The sequence below is a fragment of the Amia ocellicauda genome, chromosome 2 (genome assembly GCF_036373705.1).
Source record: "Amia ocellicauda isolate fAmiCal2 chromosome 2, fAmiCal2.hap1, whole genome shotgun sequence".
Taxonomy (NCBI): Eukaryota; Metazoa; Chordata; class Actinopteri; order Amiiformes; family Amiidae; genus Amia; species Amia ocellicauda.
Genome location: NC_089851.1, coordinates 14,889,854 through 14,905,196, shown reverse-complemented (window position 1 = coordinate 14,905,196; position 15,343 = coordinate 14,889,854). Strand labels below are relative to the sequence as shown.

Genomic DNA, 15,343 nt, shown 5'->3' with positions numbered 1-15,343 from the left:
GGGGGCAAGAGGAGCATTAGAGTACAGTAATGCTAAAACTGAGCCATAAGAACCTATGATTAATGTTTATCAATTGCAGCAGCTATTGTGAAGATGTATGACAGGAAATTATCCTTCTTTTTGGATTCATTTTATTGGGAGTTGATGCAGGAAATTGTCTAATCTGGTATTCTTTGTCCAGGTCTAATTAAAATGAATTTAACTAATTCACATATAATCTATACAATATACACAAATTTTACCTTCTCATTAGTTTTGATCTGATTTTGTAGTATCTATTTGTTGCCCTAAATGTACATTGTAGATAATACCTCATCCGCTTTGCTGGGCCATAACCTATAAACGTATAAGGTTGCCTGTTGACCATGTTTGCAGGCTCCACTTTGAGCATTATTTAGTCAGAATAAAACTGAATTGTTCACAGGTTCAGTTTGAAGGATTATATTGATTTTTGTATACGAGCGGATTACATTTCCATAGGATCCACCTTATTATTTTGTTTTTATGGGGTATTATGCTCTCACTAGACATACGATGTTTCCCTTCATTATAGAGGTTGCACTATGGTAATTTCACTACCATTCCGTGGGGATTGTCAGAATATTTGAATACTGAAAGTAGTATGTCCTAGACTGGCAAGGTCTACAGTTCCTGTGCAGTTTAGGGCTGTAACCAGATCTGTTTTGGCTATTCAAACCAAATACTGGTTTCCTTGGAGTGAATGCCTTGGTTAGGTTTGTTGTTTATTTTGCTTGACAAATTAGGAATCAATTGTTAGACATTTCATTGCAATGATCCATATTTTACCATGTCTTCTACATCGCACCACTGCCACCCATTGCTGCTTCTCCTCCTTTTGCATGTTTTGTCTGCAGTGGCCAGGTGGTGTTTCATTGATTCCCATCTGTTTTACAGGATTATGATCTGAGCCAGCTTCAGCAGCCTGATACAGTAGAGCCGGATGCCATCAAGCCTGTTGGTATTAGACGTCTTGATGAGAGACCAATTCATCCCGAGCCCCAGTATCCAGTAAGATCAGCTGCTCCTCACCCAGGGGATATTGGTGACTTCATTAATGAGGTAAATAAGAAAAACAGAGGATAAAAAGCTCCCTTTCTTATTGTTTCCAGTATTTGATCCTTGTAGTGTAGATATTATTTGTCTGTATATATACATTTGTTTTATATATATTATGATAACTGGAAGCAAAACAACTGTGGTAACCTTATTATCAGAGTATCAATTATGCAACTTAATTCTATATAGGTCTACTATATTTTAAATAATATGCTCAACGTGTTTAATATACTATGGCGCAGGGAGTGACAGCAGAAATAAATGTGCTCAAAAGAATGCTGTGCTGCAGGCCTTCTCTTTTTAAGAACTATACTTTTTTAAACCTCAGATTAATTTGTTACGCTGCAGATAAATCCAACATGAGGTGTGTAACAAATTTGGATGCTTTTCCAACACAAGCACAAACCAGCTGCAGCGCCTACAAATGGGAACAACATCTTCAAACACTACGCAGTATTTTTTTTTTTCTTCTTCTTATATCCAAAATACATCCATGTACTTTATTTAGTAAGTTCTACTGGAAAACCTCATTAGGGATTTGGCCAAGACTTGAAATATTGCTTCGTTTGCAAATTACCAACTATATAGCAATCTCCCAAACACACAATTGCTTGATTACTGACTTTTAACAGGAAGATACAGAGGGAGAGCCCAGTATTGCTAATGCATGTCAGTGTCATCAGTGAGCTTCCAAAATAAGGTAGTCGGCTCGGCCAGTATTATATACTCTGTATGGGATTATATAAATGTTATCAATCCAGTTATATTTCTATGGCAATGTAGGAGCAGTAGGGCTCATGTCACAGAAAGGGCATATACCATGTAAAAGGTAATTACGGTAATCATGGTGCAGCGCAACGGGAATGGTACTGTATGTAAACCGTAAAACTGGTTTTAATATATTATGGGTGGTATACCAGTTCTTGGGGAGGCATACAGTATTTGATTGACAAAGGCTAATGATATATGAGAAAATTGCAAACTGTTATATCAATTTACTGTGAACATACCTTAATTTAAAATGTAATTTGAGATTTTTCAGAATAGTTTTTCTATTAATTGGTTTCTTTACAGTACGACCCTAGACAAAGGAATTTAATATTTTCAATAGGACCATAATGAACTGTACTGAAATGCGATTAATGAGGAATACAGTTAAGTTACATTGGTAATGAATTAAACACTAACCCTGTCAGAAGAACTTATAGTAATTATCCTTGATTTAAACTGTGCATTAGCTCGGATTTAAATCTCCATATGTGACTATTTTGAAAAGAACCAGGTTTATTTGTAGAAGGCTTCTCTTCTGTAGCATCTCCTGTTTCGTATATAACAGGTTAAATTTTGAGTAGGCATGCAATCCAGCAAAGCTATTTTTAAGAGATGTCTTGTCATTTATTCTGTTCTTTTGTAGACATTTTCATTAAAAACTTTACTGCAGATGGCTTTTTTCTTTGTGGAGGGGGATAGATGGATCATACCTACTTTTTTGCTTTAACATTTCTTAGCTGCTGAAGCCCACTACTGGTTTCAACCTTACATGATTTTTTCCAAACAGAAATGTCATGTAATTTTTTTTTTATAAGCTTCAATTGACATGAATGCCTTTATTTCTTGTTTTCTTTGCTTGAAATGTGAAATCAAACCTCTCTGAGCAGGGTAGACTGTCCTGTTCTTAGAAAAGTCTAGCTAATCCAATGTGGATGCTTTCTAAATGTAACATAAGGAAGGTTACAACTGAGAGCAATCCATCAACTCTTTTCATTTGGATTTCGATAGCTTATTGGTCCAAGAATCTCCACCAGCCGTCTCTTTAAGTAGTCCAGGTAATCGGTTTCAATTGCACGGCTGGGTCATTTGTTCCAGATACCCACAAATCTTTGTGTAAAGGAGTCTCCTAAATGGACTTGAATTTAGTTTAAACTTGTATCAGCAAGTTCTTGTTTCATTATTTTACTTCAGGTAGGCTTTTAGGTTGACTTTGTTAGTCCCTTTGAAGATTTTGAATACTTGAAACAAGTAAGACAGGTGTTTTGTATATGGAATTGTATATTTTTAACCTCAATTCCCTTGATATATACACACACAGCTCTGGAAACAATTAAGAGACCACTACAGATTTCTTTAATCAGTATCTCTACATGTGTGGCAGCCATTCCATTCACATTTTTATTTGGAATTTGAGAGAAATGTTGTCAGTAGTTTATAGAATAAAACAAAAATGTTAATTTTACCCAAACATATACCTATAAATAGTAGAATCAGAGAAACTGATAATTTTGCAGTGGTCTCTTAATTTTGTTCAGAGCTATATATAAACTGCAATAATAGTTGGCTTACTTGCATGTTACTTTTTGAGATGAGAAAAAATAAACATCTGAATTCTTGGCTTCAGATGCTTCATGTTCACTGGTTTGTGATTTATAGTTCTCATTTCACCCATAACCTTTGTAACTTTGTGATTTTGGTCTATGATGTCAATAATTTAATTGTTTCCAAGTCTTTAACTTTTGAAAATTAAGTTGAATATATCATCCTTGTGGTTCCTCAGTTTCTTTTCACTTCAGTATTGTACAGTGCAGTCACATACAAAAATAAGTCATTATTATTATCCACATGCTGACATTACTTTAGCAATATATTGTACTCTTTATTTTATATATTTTTTTAAGGTATGCACCATTCTACAGTCATTCAAATGTATTTGTGTGCAGTAAACGTTTTCCTCTGATGAAGCCAGAAAACGATTTTTAGGTTGATGCTTCAAGTATTCATAATGTCTGAAGCTCTGCACAGCGTGCAAGCACATTCCCAGTTAATTGTTATAGCTATATGGAATTGAAGAAAATAATTTATTGTCCTGCATTGCATGGTAATGGGACTTTGATTTTGGAATTTAATCTTGCCATGGTACCAACCACATTGTAAAATATTAAGAGACATTGTTCACCTGTCCAGCAGTGTGCCAGAATAAAATTCAAAGATCTACACTAAAGAATTCCAGCTCTGGCCATGCTTGCGTACCCAACAATAGACTGCTATTTCTGCTGGTTCAGTTTTTCCATTGGTCACAGCCCACTCATGCACATATGACATCCAAACCATAGCTGATGACCCAGCAACACCAAATGTTGGTAATACTTGCATTTCTGGGTACACAATAAATGTTACTACATTAAATAACACAGTCAATCTTATTCTTTTTGCTTTGCTTTGGCTTTATGGAATGCCACACTTTTGTATTCTAGGCCTTCAAGGAACTTCAGTTCATTCATAGGAGAGGCTGATGAGCTTTTTTTATTATTATTATTTTAAGAACATTAAAGTTCAGTCCTCAGTTCCTTTCAGTGAGCCCCCTTTGTTTTTGTGTTTGTTTTTTTGAATATTTGTATTTTATTTATTTCTGCTGCCTGGATTGATTAAAATGTATCCAAGTTCCTTTCACTCATCACATTTGCAACTTGTCTGGGGAGATTTTAAGATGCATTTGCTGTAGCTGGTCTTTGTTAGCTACGGCTTTTTAATAAATTTTTTCACTTTTTGTGTCTTTCAATCACATAATTAAACGCATAAATTAGTCCAGGTTAAAATTCGTTAGCAACAAAAAAGACTGGAGCTCTTCAGGACCAGGACTGTAGAAAAAATGCCTCTGTGTGATGCTTACCATGCAGTTTTCTATTTAGTGAATTGGTAGTAGATGTTTGTTGGAGAGATGTGTACCTTTAGGAATATGTTTTTTTTTTATTTTATTTTTTTCCTATCTGATGGTACAATTAAATATTTTGTGTGCATTAATTACTGTTGTGCTCATTGTTGAGAGGTAGGTGGTTGTGTGTGTTTTAATTCATGCAATGTGTTCAAGCACACTCTATAGATTAATTTAACACAATTATGAAGCCAAGTTGGTGATAGCTGACCTTGGAGTCTGCTTGTGTGCTGCCACTGCAGTGATCTTGAACTACATTTAATAATAGAAAAGTTAACCACTAGAGCACTGATGACTTGAATTGTAATGAAAGATCTGTCACTCACATCACGGATGAAAGTATTAGCACTGCTGCCTAGAGCAAACATTTAACTAGAGTTAGCAAGGGAAAAATAATTCCTCACTGAATGAGGCTGCTTTTTAAAAGAGCAGTTATGTAACTACTGTATCTAAATGCAGCAAAGTTGCAAGAAAAAGGTTTGTCTGCTTGCAGTGTTTTAATTTTGTCAGGCTGGGCTCCTCTTCCTCTGACAACTACATTGTTCAGCTTCAAGTCTCTGACAGCATTTGGTTAATATCACGATAACCGTATCAAACATGACATTCTTATGTTTGCAGCGTACTGACCAGATTTTATCTTGAGTGCTGGATCTGAACTACGTCTGTATACAGAAGCCATGAAGATCATTAGAAAGCAGGCTTGTTGTGATTAAATCATTGCCTAAATATGCTTCAGCTTTCCTTGCCTGTGTATTTAATTTTATAAATGTAGACAGCAGGTTCAAGATAATCTTTATTGAATTTCCCAGTGATTGTAAAACACACCCCTGAAGGCCATTACAGTGGCATTAACCCTTTATCCCAGTCTAACAACTTTCAGCAATGCACGAATTCACATGAACGCTAGAGCAAGTTAAAACATCTTGTCTTATAAACAAATGCCCTAAACCTTGAAACATCAATTTCATTCCAAAACATTTAATATTGGTTTTGTCACATTATTGCATGGAAACAATTACTTTGAATAGGTTTTCAACTATGCAGTTAATAATATATATTGTATATGCTGTATTTCTGTAGTGTTTGAAAAAGAGCATGATTAAAATGAACAAGTTGTGTTGTATACACTATTTTATACCTCCTTGAGAGAAACGTCATCTGTCAGCCGAGTGACCTTAATCCTTTTTTTCCTCTCTAATTACTTCTTTATAGGGACTTAAGGCTGCAGACAACGACCCAACAGCTCCACCCTATGACTCCCTGTTGGTGTTTGACTATGAAGGCAGTGGATCCACAGCAGGCTCTTTGAGCTCCCTCAACTCTTCCAGTAGTGGAGGCGACCAGGACTATGATTACCTCAACGACTGGGGACCAAGGTTTAAGAAACTTGCAGACATGTATGGTGGAAACGACGACTAATTAAAAATTGAGTGGCACCTTTTTTATGGGACAAGGACAGCTTCTAAAACCGATATTCCCGAAGAGAGATCAAACAAAACAAACAAAAAAACACAAAAAAACACAAAAAAAGCTAGGCTTTAACTTTGTAGTCTACTAGCACATATGCTTGTTGAAGGCTTTGGCATAGGCTGCAATCAAATTCGAGCTCAGAGGGAACATTGGTAAACTGACACTGTTTGGATCGTTGATATTAAAAGAGCGCTCAGTTACACTTGAATTTCACAGTACAGAAGCACTGGGATTTTATGTGCCTTTTTGTACATTTTTGGATCTGAATACTTAGTTTTATGTTCAAGGCTTTAATGGTACTGACTTTTGGAGTGATTTCAAAACTAAGGAAGTATGTTAAAATGGTATGCTTGTACATGCTTTTTGGTTACACCATACTGCTGTTTGTTTAATACAAATATTTAAGCGAATGGGGAAAAAAATATGAAAAAGTCATGGAAGGATCTTTGTTAGCTTGGAGGGGGAGAAACACCTGAAAACAGCAATGTACAGTGCGCTAGACTTTTAGATAGATTTTTTCACTAAAAATTTTAAACTTATGCAGCTGGTTGCAAATAAAGGGAGTCATAAATCATCATTTTGTAGCGGAATCAGTTTTTGTTTTTCTGAAGTGGTATAGTATTTTTCGAAAATGTTTATTTTGTTCTAATCCATGTACACTTTATTTGCCTTAGTCAACCTCTGGTACTTTGATTTTTACTTCACTGTAAAGAAAATGCGTGTACATAATGTTTTTTGGCGTAGTCTATGAAGAAGTGCAAAAAGTTCAGAACTTGTATATGTATAATTTGGACTACAGATTCAAGTTTTTTGCATGTTTTTATCTTTTCATTATAAAAAGGTATTTCCAAAATTTATTTACAAAACAAAATGACATTTACACAAATGGGTGACATAATGGAAAGTAAGAAATAGCCTTTTGTAAAAATAGGAATCTAATCAGCACAACTGTTTGAATTCGTACCAAAAAAGGGGGTGTTATGACACCAGTGGCACTAATAACTGAAACAGCTTTAAGACTGGAAAGGTTTTTGACGGCGGCTTTGCGGATAATATGTACCAGAATACAAATTATACATCTCTGACCCCAACAATCCGAATAAAATGCTAATTTTGGAGCTAGTGACTGTTTCTGAATTGTTTTTTCCACTTCACTGTGTCTGGATCTCTGTAAAAAGAAAGTCCAATGTTCTTAACTCATTTGGTTTGATAGAATGACATTGTTTGATAGTCTAATTAAATTTTCTCTGTACAGTTTTGTGTGTGTGTGCATGTGTGTGTATGTCTGTGTCTGTCACACACACAAGGCAAATTTACTGTATACTGCTTCCACAGATCTATTGGGACTATTACCAAAATTCCTACAGTTTTTGTAGAAATTTGCCATATTGTGTTTTTCCATGAAAATGGAGAAACCACTGAATGAAATCACTCTCATCACCCAATTTTTCAAGGTGTGGTATCCAAAGCATACTCAACAAGTACAGAGAAACATCATAGGTCATTTACCTACATAGGGACTGGAAGACACAAAAAGCTGGAAGATAATATCTTAAGAAAAGGGTTGCACTAGCAGAAGGCTCAAGTATCATCCATCCATCAACAGTACAGCAGGTCAATTTTGGAGGATGTTTCAGTTGGCAAACCTGTACTGGTGAAAGACATGGGTCTAAAGGGCTAACGGATGCAGAAGAACACAGAAGTGTGACTGGAACAACAGTCAAAAGTGCTCTGGACACAGTCAGTTATTTGGATTCAATCAAAGATTGGATGCGAGATAATGAACTGCACCTTATACAGAGCCTTGCTTGAAACCAAAAGTTAAACCTGTAGGAGGATCAATTCAAGTACGGGGATGCCTACCCTCAGGCGGTGTTGGAAAAATGCTGGTATATTGACTGCTGCAAGGTACAAACACATTTTAATCCACTAAATCCATTAAACTTAATTTCGCAGCATGATAATGATCAAAAATACTCAGCTGGAATAATTATCTACCAAAGCTGGAGTCAGTCAATGCATGGAATTCCCCCCTCAATGCCCAATACAAATCTCAACAATTTAGATTCTCGAAGTTCTTACAATAAGCCTGGAACACTATTCTGAAGTTTATAAAACAATTTGATTCTACTAGAAGAATTTCAATTTTTTTGAAGTTAAAAGGGTGAAATTTCTACTCATGATTAGTTTATATTAAGGTATATTTTTCTATCAGTTTGGATATTTAAATAAGATTGTTTTTCATAGATGCATTTGCATTGAACACAGTTTGTTTCCTTATTTATCACGGTAGTAAAAATCTAAATGTGGAAGGTTTGCACAGCGAAAAGCAATGGTGACTACAACCTTGGCAAAATACAGCCTTACTATGTATTAATTGTATATTTAACATAGAGTGCATTGGTTGTGGCCTAAAATTAATAACAAATTGTGCAGTACCTATTGTACATTTGATTTACAACTATAACTTGTGAACATTATATGAAACATTATATGAAATAATAAACCTTAATGGTAGAACTGCATCTGTAGTAAATCCTATAGTCTGCAATTAGTACAATTATTATCCTTATTTAGAAGTCATGATCCAGAAAGTCTAAACTGTTAGTGTACTTACTAGTATTTTGGAGTTTTGAGGTTGGTTATATATATATATGTATGTATGAATTTAAATTCCTAGCACATTCACATTTTACACATTCAACCGACAGTGCCATATATTGTATATGAATCCAACATATACATGGAATCATATCCAAATTCCCATATGCATTAAATCAGTTGTTAAAAATGATCTAGCTTGTGTATCTATATTATCATTATGACACTGAAAAAAGGTATAGGAAAAGAAATTATAAATCTGGGGGGTGTACCCTCTTTCCTGGGTTTTCAATGCACGATAAAATCAGCTTCCTCTAAATCAAGCCTTGAATTCAATACAATTCTAAAATAAATATTTTATGCATGTAACAAGGATGAGTAAAGCACACAACTTAAATGGCAGTACAAAACTAACATGCCATTACAGGGCTTTATATGAAGGTACACCCCCAGTTGGCTACCAGTTAGCATAGCTTGACCTGTGATGGACTGGTGTCCCATCCAGGGTGTACTCAGCCTTGTACCCTGTGCACGTTGAGTTAGACTCTGGCTCGCCATGACCCTGTACTGGATGAAGCGATTATTGAAAATGGAAAATGGATGCATGGATGTTGTTTGTTGCAGTGCTGGGTTTACCATTGCTGTTTTTCTATGATTATTAGGTGTGTTTATTTTTTTGTTGTTGTTTTCATTTTTTCACAAGCACTGTGCAGCTGCTAAGGTTTGTTACTGTGTACTGCTTATAAAGCAATTGTCAACACCAATTGCAAGCTCATTCAGCTGATCAAAATGGCACCAGTGAACTGAGCTGTGGAACACAATAGAACTTATGTCTGTTTTTCCCATCAAAATGAGGCTTTGTGTGAAAAATATTGGAATTGGTTTGCTAATATTGACTTGAACAAGCACAGTGATGACTTCAAATGAAAATGGTCAGAATGGCATAGTCCATAGCTTCAAATATACAAGATTATATGTTAGAGGGTTATTGCTTTGAATTATTTGCTGCATGAAGGTAGAGCTGTCTGAGGAATGTGTTGTCTGAAGAAAAATGAAATGGTCTTCATTAAAAACCAGAGGAACTATATAGTGACCTTGAAGTCTTCAAATAGTTACTTAAGGTTATCTGTGGTCACATTGCTCACTTTGGCTTCCTCAATTAATTTACCATCCCACAGCCTTTTGAACACGTACTGTAAAGTCAATTTATGTGAAATCCATACTAGTTTCATTAGGTGTCTACCACGATGAAAGCAAGTCCACATAATCATGTCTTGTATTATCAGTGGGAGTATGTTCTTTTGTTTGTTTGTTTTGGAAAAGTGGAAGATTTATGTGGGAGGGTGACAACAACATATTATGTGTGTGTTGGCATGGATGGGTTATGTCTTTGTGTGTGTCTCTCTTTCCACACAGACAGTTTGTTTACAACTTTATGAAATGCCATGACCCTTCCACACCACATACAGTTTGTGTGCAAGTCTGTTATCATACAGTGTACAATTTTACAGTTTGGGTGACAAGTCTGTTTTTGGTCACATAACATTCTTTTGGGACAATGCAGTTGGTCAGCATGTAACTACAGCAAGTGCTTCGAAAAGGTATAATTTACTTGAGATCTCCAATGAAGATGAATGTTATGAACACATTGTGAGCAAAACTGTTAATTAACTTACTATGACTAAATAAAAAGTTCTACTTTGTGTTCATGATTAAAAAAAGCTTTATATAAAATGAAGCACCTCACATTAACTGGCTAGTAAAAGAGCCATTAATTATTTGTGAATAGAAAGCATTGGCGTAGCAATTAAACATTCACATATGCCATGTCTCTGCTTCGTTGAATCAACTCAGATGCTTAGGGTTTTTTTTTTAGGGTGAATCAGTGCTTTACAAACTTTATAACTGATCAAGAAGTATAGTTTAATGAACAATGTTTAATCAAGTTAAAGATTCACAGAATAGCATTGTTTCAATGGAAGGGTGTGAATACTTTCAACTACAACTTTATTCTTACATTTAAATCTATAAGACAGACTCCAAATTCAAGAACACAGAATACTTTACAACCTTTAGCCTACAAAACCAAGAATTTGCTATATATACAATACATTTGTCCCATAGCTACAGGAGAACATATGAAAGGTTGCAAGGAAGAGGGCAATTCATCTCTTTAGTCTCACAAGGTCACCTATAATTTAAAGAGAAGTTCACATTGTAATATTCCTTGTCATGTGTCATTCATTCTATGCAGTTTAACAAATAGATTTTAATAGAACAAAGTGTTTTTGTTATTTGTTACTTACTCCTGCCACAATCCTATTGGCCAAGACACAATATTACAGTGTGCGTGGACAATAATAGAGAATGCCATTTACAGTGAAGTGCAAGTGTTTTGTGCCTTTGACCTGCCCGTCACACTACATAGCAGTGGGGTATAGCTAGGAAACTCCCTTTCAAAGTCATAGCAATGACTATACAAATGTTGTTGTTGAAAGAGAAGTATGTGTGTGTTTGCATACATTACATAGCAATTTTATAATTGGCATAATAGTTGTTTAAACTCTTAGCTCAGTGTAATGCAAATGTAATGTTAGCTGATCCTCAGATCAGTTAAAATATTATAACTGCTCAAAAAACTTTTACAAACCACATTATGTAATCATGTTATATGTATTAGAATATTGTCAAATTGTGTGTGTGTGTGTGTGTGTGTTGTAGGGATCTGGGCCTGAGGGGGGTGCATGTTCGTGTGTGTGTGTGTGTGTGTGTGTGTGTTTGGGGGTCTGTCTGTGTGTTGGGTGGTGGGGCGTTTTATGGAGTGAGTGCGTGCTTGGATGTGGCCCTGCGTGGGAACATGGGAGGTGCCGTGATTGGAGGAGCCAGTCACGGGGACAGAAAGCATAAACAGGGGTGCCCGGTTCCCGTGCGGGGAGTTGGAGTTGGAGTTAGGAGTGGGGAGTAGTTCAGTGTGTGGAGAGTGTCAGAGTGCGAGCGTGAGAGAGGGTAGCATGTTAAAGAGGGTCACTGCAGCCTGAAGAAACCTGTGTTCAAATGAAGTTCCAGTTTGTGGTTAACCCTGCGTCCTCTCCGTTATTCCTGCCATTGGTGGTGAACTCCCACAACGATATGGGAAACAAAAAGCCTGTATCATTACAGTATATACAGTGAGGGAAAAAAGTATTTGATCCCCTGCTGATTTTGTACGTTTGCCCACTGACAAAGAAATGATCAGTCTATAATTTTAATGGTAGGTGTATTTTAACAATGAGTGACAGAATAACAACAAAAAAATCCAGAAAAACGCATTTCAAAAAAGTTATAAATTGATTTGCATGTTAATGAGGGAAATAAGTATTGGACCCCTTCGATTTAGTACTTGGTGGCGATTTTGGTCTCATCTGACCACAACACTTTCACCCAGTTCTCCTCTGAATCATTCAGATGTTCATTGGCAAACTTCAGACGGGCCGTACATGTGCTTTCTTGAGCAGGGGGACCTTGCGGGCGCTGCAGGATTTCAGTCCTTCACGGCGTAGTGTGTTACCAATTGTTTTCTTGGTGACTATGGTCCCAGCTGCCTTGAGATCATTAACAAGATCCTCCCGTGTAGTTCTGGGCTGATTCCTCACCGTTCTCATGATCATTGAAACTCCACAAGGTGAGATCCAGAGCCCCAGACCAAGAGAGACTGACAGTTATTTTGTGTTTCTTCCATTTGCGAATAATCGCACCAACTGTTGTCACCTTCTCACCAAGCTGATTGGCAATGGTCTTGTAGCCCATTCCAGCCTTGTGTAGGTCTACAATCTTGTCCCTGACATCCTTGGACAACTCTTTGGTCTTGGTCATGGTGGAGAGTTTGGAATCTGATTGATTGATTGCTTCTGTGGACAGGTGTCTTTTATACAGGTAACGAGCTGAGATTAGGAGCACTCCCTTTAAGAGAGTGCTCCTAATCTCAGCTCGTTACCTGTATAAAAGACACCTGGGAGCCAGAAATCTTGCTGATTGATAGGGGATCAAATACTTATTTCCCTCATTAACATGCAAATCAATTTATAACTTTTTTGAAATGTGTTTTTCTGGATTTTTTTGCTGTTATTCTGTCTCTCACTGTTAAAATACACCTACCATTAAAATTATAGACTGATCATTTCTTTGTCAGTGGGCAAACGTACAAAATCAGCAGGGGATCAAATACTTTTTTCCCTCACTGTATACACCGATCAGCCATAACATTATGACCACCTGCCTAATATTGTGTAGGTCCCCCTTTTACCATCAAAACAGCCCTGACCCGTCGAGGCATGGACTCCACTAGACTTCTGAAGGTGTGCTGTGGTATCTGGCACCAAGACGTTAGCAGCAGATCCTTTAAGTCCTGTAAGTTGCGAGGTGGGGCCTCCATGGATCGGACTTGTTTGTCCAGCACATCCCACAGATGCTCGATTGGATTGAGATCTGGGGAATTTGGGGGCCAAGTCAACACCTTGAACTCATGATTCATCAGACCAGGCCACCTTCTTCCATTGCTCCGTGGTCTAGTTCTAATGCTCACGTGCCCATTGTAGGCACTTTCGGCAGTGGACAGGGGTCAGCATGGGCACCCTGACTGGTCTGCGGCTACGCAGCCCCATACGCAACAAACTGTGATGCAATGTGTGTTCTGACACCTTTCTATCAGAACCAGCATGAACTTTTTCAGCAATTTGAGCTACAGTAGCTCGTCTGTTGGATCGGACCACACGGGCCAGCCTTCGCTCCCCACGTGCATCAGTGAGCCTTGGCCGCCCATGACCCTGTCGCTGGTTCACCGCTTCTCCTTCCTTGGACCACTTTTGATAGGTACTGACCACTGCAGACTGGGAACACCCCACAAAGCTGCAGGTTTGGAGATGCTCTGACCCAGTCGTCTAGCCATCACAATTTGGCCCTTGTCAAAGTCGCTCAGATCCTTACGCTTGCCCATTTTTCCTACTTCTAACATATCAACTTTGAGGACAAAATGTTCACTTGCTGCCTAATATATCCCACCCACTGACAGGTTATCAGTGTTATTCACTTCACCTGTCAGTGGTCATAATGTTATGGCTGATCAGTGTATATACCATGTAGGGTTGGACACAGCGCCTGAGGCTCTATGGCAGGGTCTCTTGTGGAAACAGTGACACAGGCAGGGGAGTATGGTGAAGGAAGTGCTGGTTTATTATAGGGCTCTCTCCGAAGGTTCAAACGTTCGAAACCCAGAACCCAGGGTGCAGATGAGTTGGACTAGTGGTACTTTAAGAGGGATTTTGAGCACATTGCACAATTAAGTGGCTGGAGGGACAAGATGAAGCTGATACTGCTTGTGGCATGTTTGAGGGAAGACGAGTGGGAGGTGGTGGAACAGGCTGTGAGTGGACAAGCAGTGACATATGGGACTGCAATGGCGTGCTTAGACAACATGCATCGAGATAGGATCCAGCATGACTGCGATGCGGGGCAGCCAGACAGCAACAGTGAGGAGGTCCGGCGAGAGGGAGGCTACACTGAGCCAGAGTGCACAGCTCAGCTACCACTCCCTGCTGAAGAAGAGAATGCTCAGCCAGGAGAACAGTGTCTGGGGCACCCGCAACAACCAGGCTGTGATAGCGAGGCCCTGCAGTGAAAGAGAACATCAGCAACTGAGAGCGGTGCAACAACGTCATCGAAGCGACGCTGGAAGACGGAGAGTGGAAGTGCGGCCATCTTGTCATTGATGTAAACAAGACGGACTCCGGAGCTCCGCAGGAGATAGCGCCGGCGTGCGTGGCCCAGATACAGCTCCCCACCCACGAAGAGGACACTCAATAGGGGGAGCAGCGCCAGGGGCACTCACAGCAACCCGGTTTCGACGAGACTTCGCCAGAAGACGCCGACACGGTGCCGAAGTACCAGGAGCAGATGGGTGGTGGCCGACTAAAAGCATCAATCCAGCGGCAGAGGGTGGCCGCCCGTGCGCGGGGTCCGCCCGTGTGTAAGAAAAGTGGCGTCCAAGAGGGGAACCCACTCCAGCAGCAGATTCTATGAGCCCAAAAGAGGGGCACAGCGAGAGAGCGGATGGGTGGTGGCCGACTAAAAGCACTACTCCAGCGGCAGATTCCACATGTCCAAAAGAGGGGCACAGCGAGAGGGTAGATGGGTGGTGGCCGACTAACAGCACCACCCCAGTGGCTGATAAGGGTCTCCTGCGCAGGGGGTCCACCTCGGCGCAATGCAAAAGGCGTCTGAGGATGCGATCCAGCGCAGCGGCAGCATCGGAAGCAGCAGGGTGCCGATGTGCAGACCCCAAAGATCCGGAGAGAAGCGGGAGGCAGACGCTGTGGAGGGAGAATCGTCCAGCCAAGGTCCACGGGTGGGGTTAAAGGGGCCCGCCGGAGCTGGAGCTACTACAGGGGCGCCCTACCAGCTAGAGGCAGGCCAAAAGATAGCTTCTACAGCATCAGAGCCGAGATCAGAGCTGGG

The 15,343-nt window shown here is 39.1% G+C and overlaps 1 protein-coding gene across 1 annotated transcript in view; it reads left to right on the top strand.

Annotated features, from left to right (window-relative positions):
- LOC136765516 (cadherin-2) overlaps positions 1–7,376 on the top strand; it is a 62,119-nt gene extending 54,743 nt beyond the window's left edge. Inside the window, exons 15-16 of the mRNA XM_066719592.1 lie at positions 916–1,080; positions 5,996–7,376. Of these exons, the coding sequence (XP_066575689.1) occupies positions 916–1,080; positions 5,996–6,202 (372 nt within the window). The 3' untranslated portion in view covers positions 6,203–7,376. The remainder of the gene's footprint in view (positions 1–915; positions 1,081–5,995) is intronic.
- The last annotated feature ends 7,967 nt before the right edge of the window (positions 7,377–15,343 follow it).